This window comes from Cydia strobilella, chromosome 6 (genome assembly GCF_947568885.1).
Source record: "Cydia strobilella chromosome 6, ilCydStro3.1, whole genome shotgun sequence".
NCBI lineage: Eukaryota > Metazoa > Arthropoda > Insecta > Lepidoptera > Tortricidae > Cydia > Cydia strobilella.
Window position 1 is genome coordinate 17,441,016 of NC_086046.1, and position 22,866 is coordinate 17,463,881.

A 22,866-nucleotide genomic window follows, 5' to 3' on the forward strand; every position below is an offset into this window, starting at 1 on the left:
CTTACCCCTGGTCGCTCGGTTTAATGTCTATAACTACTATACTATGTCGATGTGGTCAAAGGACTGTCTTATTTCAAACATAGACAGAGAGAATCATACTATGTCTTAAGGCCCCAATACACAGTGGCTAACGATGGGCCATGCCAAGCCACTGCCATGGGCGATTGTGTGAACACCATAGGCCACGCTACGCCACGATTCCCATACGATTCCTTTGAAGTGTCAAAAAACCGACAACTTTCCGATTGCGCACCACTAGACAACTGGCGGCTAGTCGGCCGCCATTGTATACCATTGCCCCTTGTACACAATGACATGGCTTGTCATGGTCCATCCTTCACCACTGTGTACTGGTGCCACAGACTGGGGCCTTTACACTAGTACTAGCACCCAAAAGAAAAGGATGAGTATAGTTTTTATTGTTCTTATTTACGGACAATTTGGTTTGACCAACTATAATTAAAATATAAAAAACATGCCATTAAAAATTAAATTGAATTGAATAATCGTTGTACTAATGTATAAATAAATAATAAAATGAAAATGAAATGAAATTAAATTGAATTGTCCTATGTCCTATAGCCGGACAAACAAATTTGTCAGTAAAAAAGGCGCGAAATTCAATGTTTTTATGGGATGATTAACCTCCGCGCCTACATTTTTAATTTTTATAATATTATATTTCAATCATGAATAAACGAAAAAAAAATTTGAACAATTTGCCAAGACGCCTTTTTATTTGTAACAAAAACTACCATGTAAACTGATTATTTAACTGTGGTATCACTTTGTTTATGACACTTTTATTTTTTATCCATAGCCAACTTTATTATCGCCTGTAGGTTGGGATGAATGATTTCATTTAATTTTTTTAAATAAATTATCATTCGCTATCCTCTCTAGGACGCCTAATATAATCTGTGCACGAACGACGAACCGAACGAGAAATGAATGAAGCATAAACAAATCTCAAGCTTGATTTAAATATTAAAATTAATTCGTTTTGGAATGAAAACACGGAATTTTAGTTAAAAGCTTTGTGAAAATGAACGCTTTACTAGATTATGGTACGTCATCGTCGGGGAGTTCTGATGAGGATAACGAAGAATCTCCAGATGAAAAGTGAGTATTTCAGTATTCAATGCATAGCCCTCTTGCACAATCTTGGAATCTTCATGCTTTCGTAAATATAATATACCTATTGTATTGTAGCTGAATTTTTATAGACAGGCATGGATGTTTTTTTGTAGATCTACTGAGGATGCTTCCAAACCAAAATTACCAAAACCAGCGCTTGGAGAGAGCTCGCTACATACCTCGGTGTTCTCGAACCCATTCGTTGAAGCTGAATTGGCTAAGGCAGCGATATTGGAGAAACACGTGAAAATGGTATATGTTGACTTTCTATTGCTTTTAAATTTTTTAAGCTAGGAGATTTTGTAAACAAATCAACCTACTCTTAACATCCACTTGTCATGTACAAAAAGTGGACATGGTTATGTTTACGTTTTGCCAGAATATTATATCATATATTCTCTTTTTATTTTCACTAAAGTACATGATTATGAAAGTTTTCTTTTGGTACAACATTTAATCTTTATAAAAATAGTTACAAATGTAGGAAAACGTTGTATCTAATTGTACATACAATCGTCAAGTACATAGGCCATGACTGTTAAGGTTCCAGGTAAAGACAACACACAGATGATCAACGGCAAGAAGATATGCTGGAACTACCGGAAAGGGAGGTGTCGGTTTGGACACAACTGCAAATATGCACATGATTCTGATATTCAGAAAACTGCTGAGGAGCTGCAGGCAGAGAAACAGGTATCGGACTATTATAATTTATCTCTTTGAGCACCAAAGATGTTAACTGACATGTGGAGCTGTAAGCCCAATATTGGTTCACACAATAGGTTAGTGTTATTGGGGACTTGGAGAGATGTGAATATTTTAAAAATAGGCTGTTCAGATATTTGTGAATGTATCAGATGGTAACTGGAACTATTTGTGCCATTCTCACTCAAAAGGGTACTTATTGTAGTCGGTTGTCAATAAGGTGATATTTCCATATAGCTTCAATTTGAAATCAACCTTATCGACAATGTGGTACCTTTTGGTTGAAAACGTCACATTTTAAGACTTCTGTATCCTCGAAAGACCCACCATACTTACTTTTTTTTAATTTGAACCTTGTTCTATAAGTAAATTGGAAAGAATTTCGTTTGTTTTACAAAAACAAATGCTACTTCACCTCTTTCTCACCACTTCAGATGCCTTCTTATGTTAAAATCGAATTCTTTCATTTCAGAAATTGAAAACAGTTGTCTGTGAAGGTTCAGGAACAATGACCTCTGTTCCACCACCACATGTGGTTTTGGATACTGATGAAGATACTTGGGAGGGCGAAGCAGACAGGAGAAAGCTGAAGAGACCTGGTCTCAGCCAGGGTTTAGTGCCAGGCAAGAAAGTCATAAAAATGTACAAGGAGCAAAAAGTTCGGGATAACATTAAAAAGTCTTGAATATAACAGATCCTTTTATTTATTTACATTCTTCTAGGCAATCCTGATACATTTGAATATTTAAGTACCTAATAACGTAATAACGAATAGACTTGAATAAACCTTAAACATTTCAAGTGTCCACCACCAGGTCAAAAATCGGGGAGTATAGGGCGGAAACATCGTTCTCGAAAAAAAATATGCAAAAAGATTAAAACAATTTGGGCAGAATCCTTCAGTTCATAGTATAGTTACGGTAGTACTCTTTATTATACTGATGTGGTATCTGGGGGCACGGCCGTGCCCCCGCCAAGACGAGATAGTATTTACTAGTTGGACTATTACAAACATTATAGCAACACATATTTTATTATATTATTATTATAGCAACAATTAAAAATTGTATGTGGTATTCCACATAGAGGGTAGGATCCTATAGAAGCGAGAAGTAGCCTACCGCGTGCGCCCGTGAGGGACAGAACATACGCAATGCGACAATATGATTGGTCGAGTAAATTTGTAGCCCACCATAAACCATACAAATTTACGGTGGGAAATTAAAAAAAATGTGAGACTGTGTAACACGGACAAACAATAATAACGCTTTCTCTGCTACTCCTACTGAAAAATACATAAGACTATCCCGTTCTGACCGTTCCCCCCACCACTCATGCCTAATCCAGTTTACTAGATTCATGGTATCCTGGTACCTGTCCAATGTGCATTGCGTCTCACTCTTTCACTAAGCAAAATGTGAGACGCAAAGTTCGGTGTGGTTATCTCTGGATCGCGCTATACTTTGTTTTTTCTTACTCTTACGTCTCTTACTTTACCAAGCTTACTTCTAACACGCATGAGACTGGGACTGGGGCTTGCGAGATTTGAATTTATAAATAATTCTGAATGTGACTGTGGTGGCTGATGTTATGTGATGTGTCACTCATGTAACAAAACTCAAACATGTGAAGTGTAGACTGTAGAGTTAGACCAACATAAGTCTGCAACGATTTTGATAGCACATAGCACACGCAGTGCAAGTGCGTTTTAACCTTTTCGACACAAAAGCTGTCACTCGGATGCCACGTCACGGAAATTGAATTTTATACACATGCACGTAGGTCTATGTTGCTCTGTGGTCTTTGACCTAAAAATCCGTCTTTGGCGTTGGACCCGCGCGGTGCCGATATATCTGTCATTGGCGTCCAAAAGGTTAAACGTCAAACTTCTATGAAATTAATGATGAAATTATGATGTATGTATAAATAACACTTGCACTGCGTATGCTATCGAAATCATTGCAGTCTTTTCTTGGTCTAAGATGGTGCCCGAGTTTGACAGCTAAAGTAGATGGCGCTGTACGAGGCATGTCTTGTAGTAAGTAGCCGTGTTTGTTAAACATCAACTTTTGTCAACCAGCGTTACCGCATAGGCGTACAGCGCCATCTATATTAGCTGTAAAAATCAAAACAGGTATCGTCGTATATATCTTATACCTAATTATCATTTAATCCAGCGGTCGGCAACAGCCGGCCTGCGACCCTTTCACTTGTGGCCCGCGAGCCTCCCTGACTATTTTGTATATAATATTTACAAACGCAATACCTACTTGATAAAGTTATAAAAGTGCGGCCAGCGTCAATTTCGTTAACTACTATATGGCCTTTGGCTGCTTAAAGGTTGCCTACCGCTGATTTAATCAATGGATCCTGTTTTTGGGTATAAATAAAAACAAAGCGTCAAGGTCGCATTTTTCTTTAATCAAGAAAATAAAATGCAGATAGACATGCAATTTAGAGATTTTTACGTCTAAAAAGCTTACAAGATATATTTACTTGGCGTTAGATATTACAGCCAACAATGGTGGTATATTTATCAATCGTAAAATTACATAGCACAGCCATCTAGATAGCCTGGACCGTAGCCAAGTACCGGGCTGAGCAGAATCCATTAGAGTATAATACTCACATCTTAATTAATTATAAATTACACTACTGACGGCTTCAATACTTTAAGTTACTATAAAATGATCTTCATTTGATTCTGACACAACAAAAATATCTTTAGACGACATCAATTTCTACACCGATTACTTACTATGCCACACAATAGTAACTCTGTCTGTCATAAAAATAAATTATCTAGCATATGAATTACATTGGTAAAAGGCCACTATAATTATTAGGGGTGTATTTGTACCTTTTCTGATTGAAGTTCACGTTGGACCCCTAAAACGATTTTAAACATTCTAGTCACGTTACAACACCAAGACATATAAATTTACTAGTCAATCTACAAATCAAGTTCAATGTGTTCTGATATCATAAAATTTCATTTTATTCGAGTTTGCCTTTTTGATAAGTCTTAAAACATAAAACAAATGCTATATTGTATCAGGTAAAATAAAACCTAAAATACTTCACAATAATCTAAACCGCAACAATACTCTTCTTCCACGCGTTATCCCGGCATTTTACCACCTCATGGGAGCCTGGGGTCCGCTTGACAACTAATCCCAGGAATTGACGTAGGCAGTGCTAGTTTTTACGAAAGCGACTGCCATCTGACCTTCCAACCCAGAGGGGAAACTAGGCCTTATTGGGATTAGTCCGGTTTCCTCACGATGTTTTCCTTCACCAAAAAGCAACTGGTAAACATCAAATGATATTTCGTACATAAGTTCCGAAAAACTCATTGGTACTAGCCGGGGTTTGAACCTGCGATCTCCGGATTGAACAATAGGGTATTTGACTGTATTTAAAATAAATTATTTTTCAGCAGTTATTTTTAGACACAATTTCTATTTTAAACCCCATAAAAACTATAAAGAGTATGTAATTTGATCGTGACGTCACATGCTAGTGTTTCATATAAATTTACTAGTAATAGTCAAATACCCTATAATAAGACCATAATATTATTGCAATAATTAAGTACTAAAACTTCATTTGCATGTCATAGATAGATGATATAAACACGAAATATATTCAATTATACAACTTGTTGTAAAGGCACAAACAATATGAAACAGTTAAACTATGTCTTAAGTATCCTGAGTCACTTTAAGTGCATTGGGTATTTCATTTGATACATATTTTCTATAAAAATAGTTTTATTTGGCAATTTATACAATTATAAATTCATAACGAATAAGTACACGTTTTATACATGATATACATCATGGGTTTCAATAGTACTGTTTCTTCAAATATTTTAAGTTTCCGCCTTAGAACAGTTTAGCATTGAGTAGTGGAAAAAAGTCAAATTATAGTTCTAAAATGACCTAGTACATAGAGAGGTACATAAAGGCGATTTAAATCTTAACAGCGACCTTTTTAGGAATCTTTGGTGACGGGAGATCCATGGAGTGGGCGTCATGGCGGCCGTTGGCGAGGCCGTGGACGCCGTTCTCGTGGTGGCCGTTCACATTATCGCCACACCCGTTGACTTTCGCATGTCCATTCAACTTTTCACCATGCCCATTGACTTTACACGCATGCCCATTGTGTTGGTCAGCGTGACCATTCAACGACCACTTAGCCTGTCCTGATAAACCAAAAGAAAACCACGTTTTAACCCCTCGCACTCTCATCTGAACACTGGCGGAATAATGTTAGTCACATCGTATCGGACACTAGTTTCTAATGTTTACTATCACTTGGTTTGTGTTTGTTAGTTGCTGCTCCTAAACTCGTGTTGTCCAAGTTAGAGGTATCGCTCGAATTGATATCGGACAACTTATGTCCCAGAATAACAGCTTTCGAATCTGTAAAATTACGCGTCTTTAATATTTAAAGGGCGCCCATCGCGGGGCGAGAGGAACGACAGGAACGTCACTTGCACGACACTCACTACGGTGCGGGACATTGAAAAGTGCTACAAAATATAAATTTAATTAGGAAATGTAAAATTTGTCTATGAACTAATGCTCTACACTAATGTGACTAGCTAATCTATTACAATTACGCCAGTGTTAAGATTCTATATTTCTATAATATGATCATGCAAACATACGAGTAACATTATTAAATTAAAGGCGAAGTTTGTAACCCGAAAATAGAACATTAGTTATTTTAGAAATATTCGCTACGCTAAGGGATTCGTTTTTACATTTAGCTGAACGAAACCCTAAAAACAAGGTCAAATTTCAGGGCCGTCGAGTTACTCAAACTCAACCTCGGTAAATCATGTTTCAATGTTTGGGATAATAGGGAATATAAGAGTAAAATTTCTCAGCAATATGTGCCCGGCGACTACGGATGTCTCGCACTACAAGGAAAGTAAAAGTAATCAGTTATTAGCCTGCCACATATTGCTGTAAAATATGGTCCAAACGAGTGAAATTTTATTTCCGAGTGATGAAAAGATATCACTGTCTCAATGAAAATTATCACAATACAATACAACATACATTGTCTCGGAAATAGTAGATTGTGTCACAAGGGAGCAAAATGACATATTTACGGCGAGGGCGTACATTGAATCCTAAACGAAAGAATTCTAAAGTAGAATCCTGAGTGTAGTGAAGGTTTCAAATGTGTTACTCCCAAGATGGAAATAATTTTGCTACCATGTGACACATGCTGCTTTTCACATCACGTATATGAGGTAGTTTTATGATGTTTAAAAACATTATTTAAGCTAAAAATAATAATGTGCAAAAAAAATTAAAAATAGCGTCCTAGAACAGAAAAGTGGTACTTTGATCTCTCCTAGCAGGGAAGAAAAGTGCCATTTTGATCTCTCCTAGCAGGGAAGAAAAGTGCCAATTTGATCCCTCCTAGCAGGGAAGAAAAGAGCCACTTTGATCCCTCCTAGCAGGGAAGAGAAAGCCCTTTTTAGAATTGGTGATGTGAAAAGGATGTTCTCTGTTTCATACGAAAAATAATTTCTAATCAAGACGTTCACTTTATTTTTGTTTAACATCTATCTGAACTATAAATTTCAATGCCAACCAAATGCATCTCTAAATAGATTTTCGAATTAAGGATGGGAAAGTAGATGGCACAGGATGTGAAATTATATAAATGGCAACATAGGATGGTATAAAAGCACATTAATAACTCACCATGGCACTCAGTGCCCGCATCTTTTTGGCCCGCATAGTACCTTTTCGAGGTCTTCCAGTCTTCCTTCAGCGAGAGATTGTACATGGAGAAGGCGGGGTCGCCGGTGACCTCGCGCTCGATGGCGAGGAACTTGGGCAGCGTGGCCAGCAGCGAGTCCTGGTCGTACGCCGCGCTGTACGTCTCCAGCAGGACTAGGCCGCGGCACCTGCAACGTTTCATAATGTTTTAACAACCGTTACATATGAAAAACAAAAAGGAAATATAAAAATATATACGACCTAAGTACTAATCTACCACTACGAAGTCAAGCCCATGCCAAAATTTACCTGTATAAAGCTGAGCTGCTATTTTTGTTCGAGGTCGTAAATAATAAGACTCTAAATAACAACAATATTATTGTAATTAATGCATATATACTAGTATGAATACGTAAACATATTTGATAGAGATAATGGAACGAGAAATCACCTCGGATGAGTGGGCTGCCTGTAGATGTCCAGCTGGTAGTACTGATTGTTGAAGATGAAGCACCGGCGTTTCTTGAAGATGGTGAAGTGTGCGTCGTCGCGCTGCGGCAACATGTTCAGGTAATCCCTGTGCGAGAGCTGCGTCCGCACCTCCACGGACTGCCCGTTACTGGGATGGAACTTCCGAAGCGTGTGAATGTACGACCAGTGGCCTTTCTGTCCACGCTTGCGGAGCCTGACTTGGGCTTTACGGAGATCGCTCTGCAAGTAGTTGTGCACGACGTCGAAGTCTTGGAAGGCGGGGAACGCGGAGTCCGGCGGGAGGGGCCCCTTGACGAGGAACTTGCGTTTCTTGGAGTTGACGTTGAGCCGGTCCCCGGTCTCGATGCCGATCTTTTGGCAGACGCAGGCGATGAGTCGGTTCATCTTTTTGTCGAAGTCTGTGGAGTTGTCGATGACGTCGAAGTAGGGGTGGCCGATCCACGCGGCGGCCGCGTTGTAGTCCAGCTCGCGCGCCAGCTCCACGCCCTCCGACCGGCACGCGTGGTCCTGGAAACAAACAAACAATGTTCCTGTTTACTATTTGCGTGTGTTGATAGAGTCATGACGTACATCGACTAATTCTTTGTTTTTATAATTTGCGACCTTGAAACGAGATACCATCACGATATGGTTATCTTCACGTGGTCATGATGTGAAAATGTCGATAAGACTTTATCGCCGGGAAAATGGCTATAAGCCAACGATATGTCAATGTCACATTAGGTGGAAACATTGCTTGCATTTTTCACAGACGCAGTTTGAATCATACGATCTGATAAGACTGATCTTATCTAGGGGTCTAGCACAATTGGCATAGACTTCGTTTGTCGAGCGATCACTCGATTCTTTCGGTCTGTATTACATAGAGATATGTATAATATTTGCCCTTTTACGAAGCACGGTCTCTAGTGTCAGTCCTCATGACATTGAACAAACAAGCAATAATTAATTACATGTTTAATGTTTATGTGTCAGTAGCAGTACTAGCAGAAGTACTTTATCTTTTTATAATTTAATTGCTTTTCTATGTAAAGTCATCATCCCATATCACCATATCTTATGTCATAGCCGTCATCTCATATCGTAATATTTGTTTTGATAAAAAATAATCCTTAACATTTCCACACAATGGGGTTTTCCCTGACTGATCGCTGATACAATTTGCCTTCGCAAAGGCTAAGTCTATTTTCAATTATCAATATTATCATAAATCGGAATGTTTTGGATTTGCTTATCTTGGCCCGCCAAGGAAGGATTATGTGATGGATGTTATCATGATTTTATCTATGTAGAAAGCGCTATGGAGTGCGCCAAGTGCATATTATTTTTGGCGTATTAAAGCGAACATATTTATAGTTATAAAATAGAAACCAAGTCTAATAAGCTGTTGATAATCGACAATCGTTTATCTCTATCGTCACTTTGACATTTGGGATTTTAGAAAGAGATAACATATAACAGAGTTATATGAATTAGTCATCATCAGCAAATCATTTGATATTTACCAATCGCTTTTCGGTGAAGGAAAACATCGTAAGGAAACCGGACTGATCCCAACAAGGCCTAGTTTCCCCTCTGGGTTGGAAGGTCAGATGGCAGTCGCTTTCGTAAAAAGTAGTGTCTACGCCGATTCTTGGGATTAGTTGCCAAGCGCACCCCAGGCTCCCATGAGCCGTGGCAAAATGCCGGGATAAAACGAGGAAGATGATGAGAGTTATATGAATTAGTGACAGTGGCACCAACCACAATTAGAGGACTGATCAACGTCACTGTGCAGCAAACTATGAAAGTTTCGATACAATAAAAATTTGCGAACTCCCCTAGATTCAAGGGTTTAAATTTATCACATTATTGTATGTGGAAAATTGGAAATATTTTCTCATTACCTCAGTGGAGTAGAAGTCTTCAGCCCCGTTGGCAGCGGAGACCATGTGCACGATGTGGTTGTACCGGTTATCTCGCAGCTCCACGCTGTTCCAGCTGTTGACGTTCAGCATCGCCTCCCATTTCTCCTTTGATATAACTGAAATGGGAACAATGACCGTTTACCATATATTAGTATCTACAGGGGTCTCCTAACTACGGCCAGAGAATAAGTAATAGTATTATCATACAGATCGGCCAGGCACCGCCCCGCCCCGACTCGAATTACCTCGCCCCGCGACAGCAGATGGCAAGTTCTGTCTTAATTTGTGACATGCTTGTACTGCTCCATACAGAGCACATTTCCAGCTGATATTACATTTTAAGAAATAATAATCCGTTGTCTTATGTGCAATTGTGCAAGTATGGGTTCTTCGAATATTTCTAAACGTTCTTTCTAACATTTGTTGAGAATGTCATACAAATTGCTCGTTTTCGTGATGGTATATGTCGGCATATCCTAATAATAAACACTAAGTGTAAGGACTGAGTGGACGCTCGAAGCGGAGCGATCGGCGGGGCGTGCAGCGTGGCGTCGGGCTCACAAGTGATTTGAGCAGCGTGCACTAAGGCTGCTCCTATACGTTTGCTTTTGTTTAACATGCACGCGGCACCCCCCGCCCCGCTGCACGCTCAACTCGAGCGTCCACTCAGGCCTTACAATGACACAGTTTCCGTTTAGCAATCAATCTGTTTATTCATCACAACTATGTAAGTTGCAATGTTTTAGCATTTTTAGGTATGCTTGCCGCATGATTGTTGCCGCATAATCACTTACAGGAAAATCCCGTCAGGAAGCCAGATAGCTGCCGCTTTCGTAAACCAAATGCCTACACTTGGACGGGCGGTCCGTAGGCTTCTTAAGAATGGCAACGGATGAATAGAATGGAAATCCCGTTCCACTGTATGCAACATTGCTATGTTTTGCGATACTAATATGCCCCTTTTGAGAACAGGAGGGTGATGTAAACTTTAATTTTGTTATGAAACGTTTATTGATTTTGTTCCGTTCCTTGTTCCGTTTCATAACAACTAAAACAAGATATTAAGTACTATCTGAACCCGTGGTGGAATGTTATCGATCTCAGTGCGCCCTCAAGAACGGCAAAGAGGGTGAAACGCCGTAGTGGGTAGGGCCAAATTCTCCCCCCCCCCCCTCTCTCGCTAAGAGAGGGAAAAGGAGCGGCGAGTCCCACACACCGTGCGTAAGTGCATTCCCACCCAAAAATTACTATCTGAATAGGCCTCCAGTATTAAGAAGTGTATGTTTTTTAAATAATGCACACTCAAGACCAAAAGAGAATTGAGTGGCACCCCTCCCAAGTCCATATGCTGTAATTATTATAGTTTGATACAATTATAGAAACGGGCATCCTGGGGCCACGTGTGCATGGATAGAAAGCAACTGGCCGAACGATAACCGGTTATAGCTTGACGACCTTGAACCGACCTGGCTTATGATTAAATAAGTATGTAAATATTTGGGGATAATCTTACACAGGTCGGTACAGTTCAACCACCAACTAAGAAATACTTTAAGTACATTACAAATACGACGATGAATAATGAATCGGTAACATCAAAACGAGATCATTAAAATATTGGACGTTGTTATGGAAAGTTAACTAATCTGCAGGTGCTAAGGTAAATATTATTGTAAGGCTATTTAAAAAGCAAACACGTAACACCATGTAAGATAGCATACAGAAATAGTGACGGAACAGTATATAGGTAATTATACCTATCTTGCATGATCACGCCTGAACGACATGAACTAATGGAGATATAAAACCGACATTTGTGACTTTGAAAGTTTTTGTTTTATCAGTTGTAATGCATCTGTTTATTTATTCTTGTTGAAGATATCTATAAGTTTAGGTATGTTTGTTATGCATATATGATGAAGTAACGATATTATTATAAAAAGAAAAACGAGACATTCTTCAAGTTCCCCTTCCAGTGGTTAAGATATCAACATATGTAATAGATTCAGTTCAGTTTACAACCTGCGTCATAATGAATATCACAAACACCCGTATCTTAAGAGGCCGTAGTCGATTTTGGAGCAAAAATGTAAAATTGATAGATTTAGTCGTTGAAATTATACACGTTTTGTTACGTAATATCTAAATAACAAGTATTGATTTCTATTAGCACGTCTTCTCATCTTGCCTTTTAATAATGAGGTCGCGAGCGTGCGTCACCGGTAATGCATGAAGTGATGGGGCAGTTTTTAAAAATTCATCAAAAAATCATGGTGGTAAATTATACAAATTGATGTATAAGTATAGTTTCAGCAAATGTTGTAGATTGTTTAAGTATCAAAATTACGTTGAAATTAAGTCGATTTTCAGAGAAATTGTCACTTGTTTTGAAGTAATTTCTGGAGAAAATTGATTTCGTCTAACTTTCATTTACACTACTTCAAAGTCATAATAATAAAAATGTAGTCTGATAAACGTCGAGTACAGGATATGTGTAATACAAAATTACCATGTTTAGCAGTCGAAACTTTACGAAATTTACAAATAAGAGCGACAAAATCAGTGCTTTACGCGCGTTTACCGAAACGTCCATCAGAAAAGCAAACATTACTAATTTTGTAAGTCTGTTTTCAAAAAATTGATCTGATAAAAGGTAAGATAAGAAGACGTGCTAATAGAAACCAGTACTTGTTATTTCAATTAGGTAACAAAAGGTGTAAAATTTCACGGACTAAATCAATCAATTTTACATTTTTGCGACTAAAATCGACACCGGCCTCTTAACTATAAAACCGTCCAAGTGCGGGTCGGACTCGCGTTCCAAGGGTTCCGTAACCGTACATTACACAATTTAAACAATGTATTTTTTATGTGAAACGTGAGCGAAATGTCTGTAAAAAACCCGTAGGGGTCGGATCAAAAACTAAGTAATTAAGTCCGACTCACGCTTGACTGCACATTTCTTATAGGTTTTCCTGTAATCTATAGGTAAAGATCTATTTAGTGTTTTTTTTTTTAATTTTAGACCCAGTAGTTTCGGAGATAGGGGGGGGGGGGGGAATGGTCATTTTTTGCCTATTTTCTTGAATAACTTCTAAGCTGTTTATCTTAAAATTATCTAAAAAATATGTGTGCGATCCTCACAATGAGCTCTTTCATTTGATATGTAATACGATATAGTTTGAAAAACTATTTTTTTATTTGCTCATTTACCCCCCAAAAGTGGCCCAAATGTATAAAATTAATTTGTTTACGTTACATGTCCGTCTTTTGGTCATAATCTTACATATGTGTACCAAATTTCAACTTAATTGGTCCTGTAGTTTCGGAGAAAATAGGCTGTGACAGACGGACAGACAGACAGACAGACGCACGAGTGATCCTATAAGGTTTTTCCTTTTGAGGTACGGAACCCTAAGTGTGCAGAAAATGATACGTTTCTGCTCTAGCGCACTGTACTTTATAAGTACATTTTTTCTTTCTTTTTCGATAAGCAATTAAGATTTTGGTTTAAATGGATTTGTTGTACAAACGATATATTTACCTAAATTGTTAATTGAAATACTACTGAAGTTTATACTTAGCCTAGCCGTGTGTGTTTTTAATGCACATGTTTTTACTTTCCTCGTATTCGAAATGAATCGGTTATTGGCGTCCAAAAGGTTGACACTTACATGCACTCGCGTCCATAGCTCCCCTATCGCAGATGATCAGACAATTCCGCTGACACGTCCTGCCCAGCTCGAAGAATGTGTTCTCGATCTGAATCATGGTCTTCAGTAGGTTCTCTTGGAATTTTGTCGCTGTAACAAAGAAAAATACGTTAAAAATGAGGAAAATGTGTTGGATGGATGACGCACAGATTTCATTAATTTGAATGGTAGAATTGAGTTATTATGTTATAAGTCACGGCTTTTATTTCCATAGTTCAGGAGTGAACTACAGATCCGTAACAGCTATGCGTACCTAAACGGAGATGACTCTTAGATTTGGACAGTGGTTTGTCACATCTTGGTAGTTGGTTTCCCACTGGCGCTGCGTGAACCGTCAGATGGTCACATATTCTATAGATAGGTTAGGTTAGTACGCAGTTTACGGAGTTAACAGGGCAGACGGGAGACCAAGCTCTAAGAAATTGAATCATGGAAATAGATTTTAGTCAGATGATGGTTCTAAACTCCCGACCTATTGAAGACCTTGTTTGCTCAAAATGTTGGAAGAACAATTCAATTTTATATTTCATTTACGTTCCGTCAATCTTTTCCTTTAAACAATTATACATTTATTTGAAAGTCGTGTCTGGAATATTTCTCATTGAAATTTATATCACTAATGGCGTTTGAATAAAAGCCAAAACACAGCGAGTGTTTCTAATGCGGCAATTACAATGGTAATAATTAAGATGGGGTTCCCTTGCCAAGACACCATGCACTCATAGCTGGTTTCTAATGTATTAGCACACTAGTTATGAGACCTTCTGGCAGGAGATAATGGACTTACAGTGATTGGACCAGCGTTTATCGCTGACATAAAACATCTGTTGTCTTCTAACAATGTTTCGATTAGAAATGTTGCAATGAAATTTTCGAGCCAAACAAACTACAGATTTCCAAATGAATTTGTAACCAGATCCTTCATAATATTGTCTTCGGTTACCGCGATAGTTACTCATGAAATAATAATAATAATGAAATAATAATAATGTTGGGATACCCTCCTACAATTTTAGGAGGGAATTAAATCTTCTCGGGTCCGTGGTGTAGGGTTGGAGCCGGCATAGTTTATTTTTATCGCGTATATATATATATCTTTACTTGAAAAACAATTATAGTGTATAACTAGCCTTATGAACCGATTTTGCATGTACAACCAGCCTTAAAGTTTGTAGTCTATGATTGTTCATTATTTTAGTATGTGGGTATTTTTGCATTTTGTAATTTTTCCTCAGTCACCCGTTGACCACGAACGCTGTAAAGAGTTCGAAACGTCGGGATGTATTATAAATTCAATATACGCGATATAATCCGTTTTCATAGTTTTATTTCATCAGATCCTTCATGTTTAGAAAACTAAGTTGATGTTTCAAATGATTTTTTATTTTTGCAGCATTCGGAAGTCTACACCCAAAAAATAATAGTAGGTATATACCTAGTTTCAGAGATCAGTGTCGGCATTCTTCCAATTCTGATCATCATGAATCGTATTCCATACTAAAACTGAGCAATAATTCTGTAATACCTAATTGACAATGTGTGGTAAATATTAGCTGTAAATAAACGTATGTTTTAGGCTACATAATGTAAGAAAACATGATAGATGAAATTAGTCTTGTTTGGTTGAACGTTACAATTGTTCCCATTGAGTGGGGCCTATGGGCCTACAGGGACGCAAGCGCTATATGTGTATCATAATATTCCATATATTTAAACCGGCGTGTGCTACGTACGGGCTGGAGCTGCGTTTCGCATCTGGTGTATATTGGCTTTTACACTGGATCGCTCGATGGGTTCGAATCGAATGACAATAGCAAGATTAGAAGGGTCATTTAATGAAGAAATAAGTAACTGAGTCAGAAGTAGTCACGTGCATAGTGCATATTAGAATCATGACTTGTAAACGCATACCTTACTTTGTTATACCAGCCTTTATCGCTGCCTACACCAATATCTCTTGCTCAACACAAATTTCATTTATACTAGATTTTTCCTGCTTGAATTTCGCCTAGTCATAAAATTATTCATTTATCCATTAATCAGGTGTGCATGTAATCATACAATAATGGCCGTAATATTATCCACTTTAGTGAATTTGCGGAACTGGTCACGTTTTACAGAAACGTGGGAGACATATATACTTATTTGTAGAATCGTTCGTAAATCGACTCTAAGTGACCTACATGTGATGTGATAAATTTTATCAAAGTAGGTCTGTATAACTTAGTCCAAGGAGCTAAAAAATCTTTTTACTCCTACTAGTCCTACTACATTTTTCTAGCTGAGAAGTTGTATCTAAGATAAGAAAAATGTAAGTACATAAACATATAAACAGTTTAATGTACGAACATTGAAAAGGAATTTATTGTGATGTTGGGTTGGTCTGTTGGGTTGGGTTGATTGATTTATAAGCTCAACATCATAATTTATTTTGACTCTGTATAATTCCGGTGATTTATTTAAAGAGGAGTTGTTTCTTTCGCTAGTACCTACTTGTGAACATAAAATAGTTTCCCTTCAAAAGAAAAGCAAATTAAGAACGTGAGTTTTATGAAGGAAGGGAGCAACTAATAGGAAAAGTTGCCGCAACTAAGTGCTGAGTAATCTATTGTAGTGTGTTTACCCCAATGGGTTGAAGGATCGCAGGCATTTTGCCAGTACAGCGTCTTATAAATTTGTCCTTTTGCCTCCATGATTCGCAAATGGAAGCAACGATCTAGTTGATTTACATGTTCATGCTCATAACTGTATTTAAACTTCGTGCCAAATAGGAGCCAATCCGCTGGCAATATCATAAATTCAGATTAGGGGATCAACCCTACATATTTAATATCTACCTTTAATAAAATGACCACGCAAGAGACTCAACTTGTTGTTTTTCCAATATTTTAGAAAAGCGATATATTATTAATACGATACGACTGCAGGATCGAAGACAATGTAGCCCAAATCTTGTTCTCAAATGTTTAGAGTTAGACCAAGTTAACTCTGCAGCGATTTTGATAGCATAGACTGTGCAAGTGTTACTTATAAGTACGTCGTAATTTCATAGAAGTTTGTCGTTTAAAATAACACTTGCACAGTCAGACCTATCAAAATCGCTGCAGTTTTCTAGGTCTAACTTTATAGCTTAGTTACAATATTCTGTGCCAAAATGATATTATGTACATATTATAAGATTTACAAAACTTAAGGAACAATATTTTTTAAATAGCTTTTTCATTGAGACCATTATTTATCTCCATGTCGCCTTTGCTCTATCTTTAAAAGATAAATTTTCACGAAGATTCGTACCTATGCTAGTAAATTATACATATCCAACATAGACTACATCTGTGAGATTTCGAACCATCATTACAAGATACCGATTACAGATTATAACAACACATAAAACCGGCATAATCGAGTAATATCGTTACGCATTCGCGTATTTAAACAAAACCACGTGCGGCGTGACGCAAGCTCCACGCCGCGTCGTGGAACGCATTATCACCTACAAATCACTGGTAACGACCGACACACCATGCTTGTCATTGTTGCTCATGCCAAAATTCACAGGCCAACAACAAATCGTAATATAATACGACGCCGTAGATGTACTTACGATTAGGAACTATTAAATTAAGAAGCATATTCAGATTTGTAAAATACGACACCAATTTAATGTCAATCTCACACTCATGATGCATGCACAAAGAGATTACAGTAGCATCATAATTATTTTGAAAATCTGAATAGGTACGCCTAGACTTGAAAATCTTATACTTAGTTTGGGTTTTCCGCAACGTATGATTATGTCCTAAAAATACCACTGAAATGCTTACTTACTACGTCTTTTTATATAATTTTAAAGGTAAAATTACCAAGGGAGAGATAGTAAGTAAATATAATGCAACTAGATGAATAAATATTTGTAGAGGAATGTACAAAATTATCCAAAACACTTGACATAACTGGGCTACATTTATCGTATCCCTTAAAGGGAACGTATGTTGAATGATTAGACCTCTAAAGACACTATTTCATTTGAAACAGTACATCTATTCGCACTTAGTCACCGTTGGCTTGATATCTATGACGTCCGAATCGTCCGATCTATTTTGCAGGCAATACAATAAGAGGATAATATTCAATGATAACTGATCGGAAGACAACGTGACCATAATTAAAACCACAGTGTTTAAAGCCCTTTCCCACTGACGTCCAGTTTTTTGCGGGTACGGTTTTCTGCAGGATCCCGTTTTAGTAGTGATACGTGCTAATTTAGTCACGTTCACACGAGAATTCTGTTTGCTGGACACTGCACGCATACCAAAAACGGGATCATGCAGAAAGTCGTACCCGCAAAAAACTGGACGTCAGTGGGAAAGAGCTCTTACTGTTACAAAAACAAATGAAGCGTGGTGTCGAGACCTATAGCCAACTGGAAAACATCTTGATGAATCTGCCGCCAACTAATTTAAATGTAAAAAGAGGCGCAGAACATTAGAATGAATGTCTAATGATTACTCGTGTGTACTGGTTACAAGTGAAGTACATAATTAAAAATCTCGAGCGATCTCGTTTCTGTAAGACGATTCCCATTTCGGCTCGATTCAGAGGGCGTCGTCACCCATTGTGCATCGTAATGGATTGTCACCACGCCAACGAACTCACATGTATGCATACAGTGATCATGTTCATACACAATTACACACACATCACAGAACTGGGAAAACATTCCTATCTCGCGGACGAGCCGAGGGCAGACAGAACTATAGCTTTCATGGACTGGGCATAATAGTTAATGGCAATGTTAATGCGGCAGCTTCGACTCGTTCTTTCCTTAGAAGGAAACTAAAGATGCGATGGCTATTGTGCCATTGGCCCAGGATAGAACCGAGGACCAGGAAACGGGACTAACTAACGGGACGTAAGCAGAACTTTGAGGATTATAGGTTCGCTCAAGAAATGGACTCGCCCGTGAGAATCACATTCGATGAAAATATAGCGCTTGAGATGTTGTTACTATTTCTCAATAAGTGCAACTCCTCAGACTAGCCAGCAAGAGGATGAGGACCTCGGGATCCGCACTAACTGTGTACAGCGGTATGTCTACCGTTTTGCCTCAAAGCCCTCAAATGACAAAGTTCTATGATTGGAGCTTGCCTTTCTTCCAAGAGTTTGCCTTAAATATGAAATATATTGTAGTAAAGGGCGGTTTTGACATAACAGAAGTAGATTTAAATGTATATTAATGAGAGGAAGCGCGTCGTTCCATTATCATCGTAGTCAAAACCGTAAAATTTTGAACAAAGATATGGCTAGGATTAAGATATAAGCTATTGCAATGGAATAAGGTGTAAAAGTGTTGGGTTTTTTAATATATTTGTACTAAATTAGCAGAAGTTTTAGCACCTCGGATAGGCATTAGCGACCCTTTAATAAATTAAAAGAACTTTACTCCGGGGTAAAGACTGCTGCCAAGATGTCATATGTGTAATATAACATATGGACACGGACACGGATAACTTAAGCGTTGTTGATAATAATAATATGCTTGTTTCTTATAGGTAGATAAATTGTAAAATTGCCATAGTTAAATACAATTATTAAAAACAAATAAAATATTATTGTGCTTTCAATGGTTTTTGACTAAGTAGAATCCTTTAACAAAAGAAGCCTGCCTGAATAATCTAGACAAATACATTGATACATTGCCAAATAAAATAATGTTAAACGCAAAATAAATTATCTTTATCTTAATAATATGTTTAAGTTTCATTAAAAGTAGCTGTGAGACCATTAATTAACATAGTTTAAGAGCTACACATGTTTAGCTAAGTATAAGATAAGTTAGTGAAGATAATTAAATGATATTCAGTGCATCATTTCTGTGAAAACCATTGATTGGCCAGGATTCGCAGCCGCGACCTTAGCGCCGGTACAGACGGACTGCAAACTGCACGCCAACTGCAGTTCCCATACAAATTACAGTTAGATTGCAATCCGTCTGTATCGGCTCTTAGATATCTAACATATTGTTGATTTCGTTAAAACATTTTTCTTCAAAATAGTCTCTACGTAGAGTGTAAGCGCGTGTTATTGGCAGCATGCGTTCTAGAAAAATCTTAAAACATGGTGTCGACATGTGTCGAAAGACGATTGTCATCTGACAAGTAGAGGCTAACATTATTTCGAGCATTATTCGATACGTTTTCAAAGTCCGCGAGGCGCGGCCGTGATGTCTGCTCGAGTTTTATTTTCAGCCACCTTGCCAATGAACTCCGAACAACGGGTCTTATTAATATGATCGGGTTACATAATCTGTAAAATAAATAGTTAATGTGTTCTATTAAGTGTTACTCTAATTTTGGCAAAATTCTACTTAATCATGCATGGATGGAATCAAATTAACATGAATATTTAGATGCATCCATAGATCAGATCGGACTAGGAATCAATTAATGCTTTGGAGGGCAAACAATTTAACATTAGAAATAAAATAGGTATTTGAGGGGACATCTACCGTCGATAATATAATAGAATTACGCAAAGGTGGCAACTGGCAAAACAGAATGCCTCGGAAGACAGATATCAAAAGAAGTTCTATGACCACAGACTTCCTTCTCTTTTTGTATCAAAAATAAAACTAACTAAAAGACAAATTGTGAGTATAACTGTAGCTAAACTTAATAGTACCTGACCTGCGTGTAGGATCATAATCGTAAGTCTTAAGTAGAAAGCGCAGACGTGACACATTGAGAACGACGTTTTTATGCCGACAAAAACATGAATATTAGTCAAATAAAGAAGAAAAAAAGTTAAATGCTCCGTGCCGAGACGTCGGACGTCAGCTGCGTAGATTCTACAGGAGAGATTTACGAGGCATTGAAAACAATCGTAACATTTTATTTACATTTACACGAGCTACGAACGTTACGATCAGTATTCGAATAGAATCGTAGTAAAATTTAGCGATGGAAATTGCAGTAATTTTGATTCATAAATATTAATTAGTGTAACGTTAAACTGACTTGTGTACAATAGGGATTTATGTTAATTTATAGTAATTAAAACGAGTTAAGTATAAGCTTGTTTAATTTATGAGCACATAATAACGCTATAACAGTCATATTATAACAACGTCAGAATTATATCTAAAGCGCTAAGTTAACATTGACTATATTGTTGATAACCGTTACCGTGATCTTTTTCAGGTATACGCATACCATTGCACCGTACTCAATACCTGTGACAATACGGTGACTACATACATAATTATATACTTACCTACAAGAAAAACTTATGTAAAATGGCGGAAGGAATTAGGATTATTTATCATTCAGCTGTGCACTTCAAAGGATTGCCAGCCTTAGAAGGAAAATACAATTTCCTGTTTCCTAAATATAAAAAATGTTTTCCTGTTCAAAAAACGATTTGGCGATTTTAATTACACAAAATAAAGGAAATAACGATTGAAAGACCAGGAAAATCTTAGAGCACGTTTTCAATAAAAGCAAACTGGAATGAGGCAATGTAATATCAATTCTTGTTCAATTATTTAGTCAGTCGTATTTCAGGATCAGACCTTTCCCTGGTCAGGGTTAGAGTATCGGAGAAAAATAAGGTTGTTTTTGTTTGAAAGGACAAAGCCAGCGTACTAAATTATTGATAGTGTTTCTTAAGGTCGGACGTTACTTTCGTTCCAAGGACGAGGCTATATGAAAGTTTTACTACGTATCGTAATCAAACATAATCCATTACGAGCTCGAATGTGCCAGCGTGGCTATAATCTTAAAATATTATGATGGGACCAACATAGGCGGGCAATAAGCTGTAGTTTATCACTTTAGTGGCTAGTTCAAACTGAATCGAAGTCCAGTCCAGGGCAGTTATTTACAACGCTTATAGAAGGAACTAATATCAGTATGATATGCGATAATGCGTAGCTGTAACGAATTTTGATGTCAAGTTATACTAGGTAAGACCACACACTCTAGTCAAAATATTTTGTTAAATAGATAGCAGGCGTGCAGGTCACTGTTATCTTAGTAATCTCTGCTTGAGTTATGTTATGAGATTTATGAGTACGGTCGATGCCCCAACTTAAGTACCCACGTCGCCATACTAATTGTATAGAAAAGTGGATACTTATGTTAGGGAACCGACTGTATACCTATTATTACTGATTACAGAGTTAGAATGTCGATGACATAGACATCTAAATTATATCAGTAAACTGTGTCGTTTCCGGGCAGAAACAAATGATTAGCGATATCGAATTGTAACCAAGAGGAGGTGTTTATTTCAATAATACGAAAATAAACACAATAAAACGAATAACAAAATATTTAAGGCAGAACGAAGCAGAGCGTAATTTATACGGACATGTCGCGTGTTTTGATTCCGTTAGAGTCGAATTATCGTCAACTTTCGTGCATTGTTCGATTTCAATTACTAGAAGTAAATTGCCCACAATGGCTAAGTTATTACAGCTTGGATAAACACAAACATTGGTATAATTTGCACCGATCGTTTATTAGCCATTATCATTATCTACTGAATATATAATTGGGATTTGAGCGATCAATCAATTTGGATATAACCACTTTAATTAATTAGCATTATGTAGATTAACGTAGTATCAAGTAAGTAATAATATTATACCCCGTACACTTAAAAGAAAAACACATTTGCCTGATTAAATACGTATCACATCAGCCTAGATGGAAATCGGTAAATTGTCTGAGAATCTCCACGTTGCTCTTCTAGACCATCTTAAGCAATAAATTATATGTGCACTCTTACCAAAATCAACTTGGAACGAGCATCATAGGTTGGTAATGGTATTTAACCAAGTCGGGGACAAGTGCACGACGGTCCGAGGACTACCCACATGGTTCTCCAAATCTCCACCACGTCAAACGGAACTACGAATGGTCATAACATAAGGCCCATAACGTTTGACGTCGACGAAGGAAAACTGTCAATGTACTCTAAACCTAAATTACGTCAAAGATATTGAAATTACAATTGTTTTGAATGGAGTAAGCTCAGACGGGAGGCCGGACGGATTTTAGTGAGTATGAATTAGTTTGGCAGAGTTCCTATGGACATTGGCCTGAGCCACACGCCTCCGATGACGTATGTGGGACGGCTTTGTACCAAGTATTAAGATATGTA

The 22,866-nt window shown here is 37.6% G+C and overlaps 3 protein-coding genes across 6 annotated transcripts in view; 2 read left to right on the forward strand and 1 right to left on the reverse strand.

Annotated features, from left to right (window-relative positions):
* Positions 1-22,866, forward strand: part of LOC134742445 (FACT complex subunit spt16) — a 261,308-nt gene that overhangs the window by 202,832 nt on the left and 35,610 nt on the right. The gene's annotated exons all lie outside the window — the stretch shown is intronic.
* Positions 948-2,533, forward strand: LOC134742506 (uncharacterized). The gene is made up of 4 exons (XM_063675725.1): positions 948-1,122; positions 1,251-1,389; positions 1,681-1,830; positions 2,315-2,533. The coding sequence occupies exons 1-4, from the start codon at positions 1,046-1,048 to the stop codon at positions 2,525-2,527; spliced, it is 579 nt and encodes a 192-aa protein (XP_063531795.1). The 5' UTR covers positions 948-1,045; the 3' UTR covers positions 2,528-2,533.
* Positions 4,243-22,866, reverse strand: part of LOC134742472 (TRPL translocation defect protein 14) — a 33,543-nt gene continuing 14,919 nt past the window's right edge. The window contains exons 5-9 of one of the 4 annotated variants that reach the window (XM_063675664.1): positions 13,663-13,791; positions 9,968-10,104; positions 8,041-8,588; positions 7,572-7,777; positions 4,243-6,049 (exon numbers count right to left, since the gene is read on the reverse strand). In XM_063675664.1, coding sequence (XP_063531734.1) covers positions 5,817-6,049; positions 7,572-7,777; positions 8,041-8,588; positions 9,968-10,104; positions 13,663-13,791 — 1,253 coding nt within the window. In that variant the 3' untranslated portion in view covers positions 4,243-5,816. The other 3 variants (XM_063675667.1, XM_063675665.1, XM_063675666.1) reach the window with 3 other exon arrangements.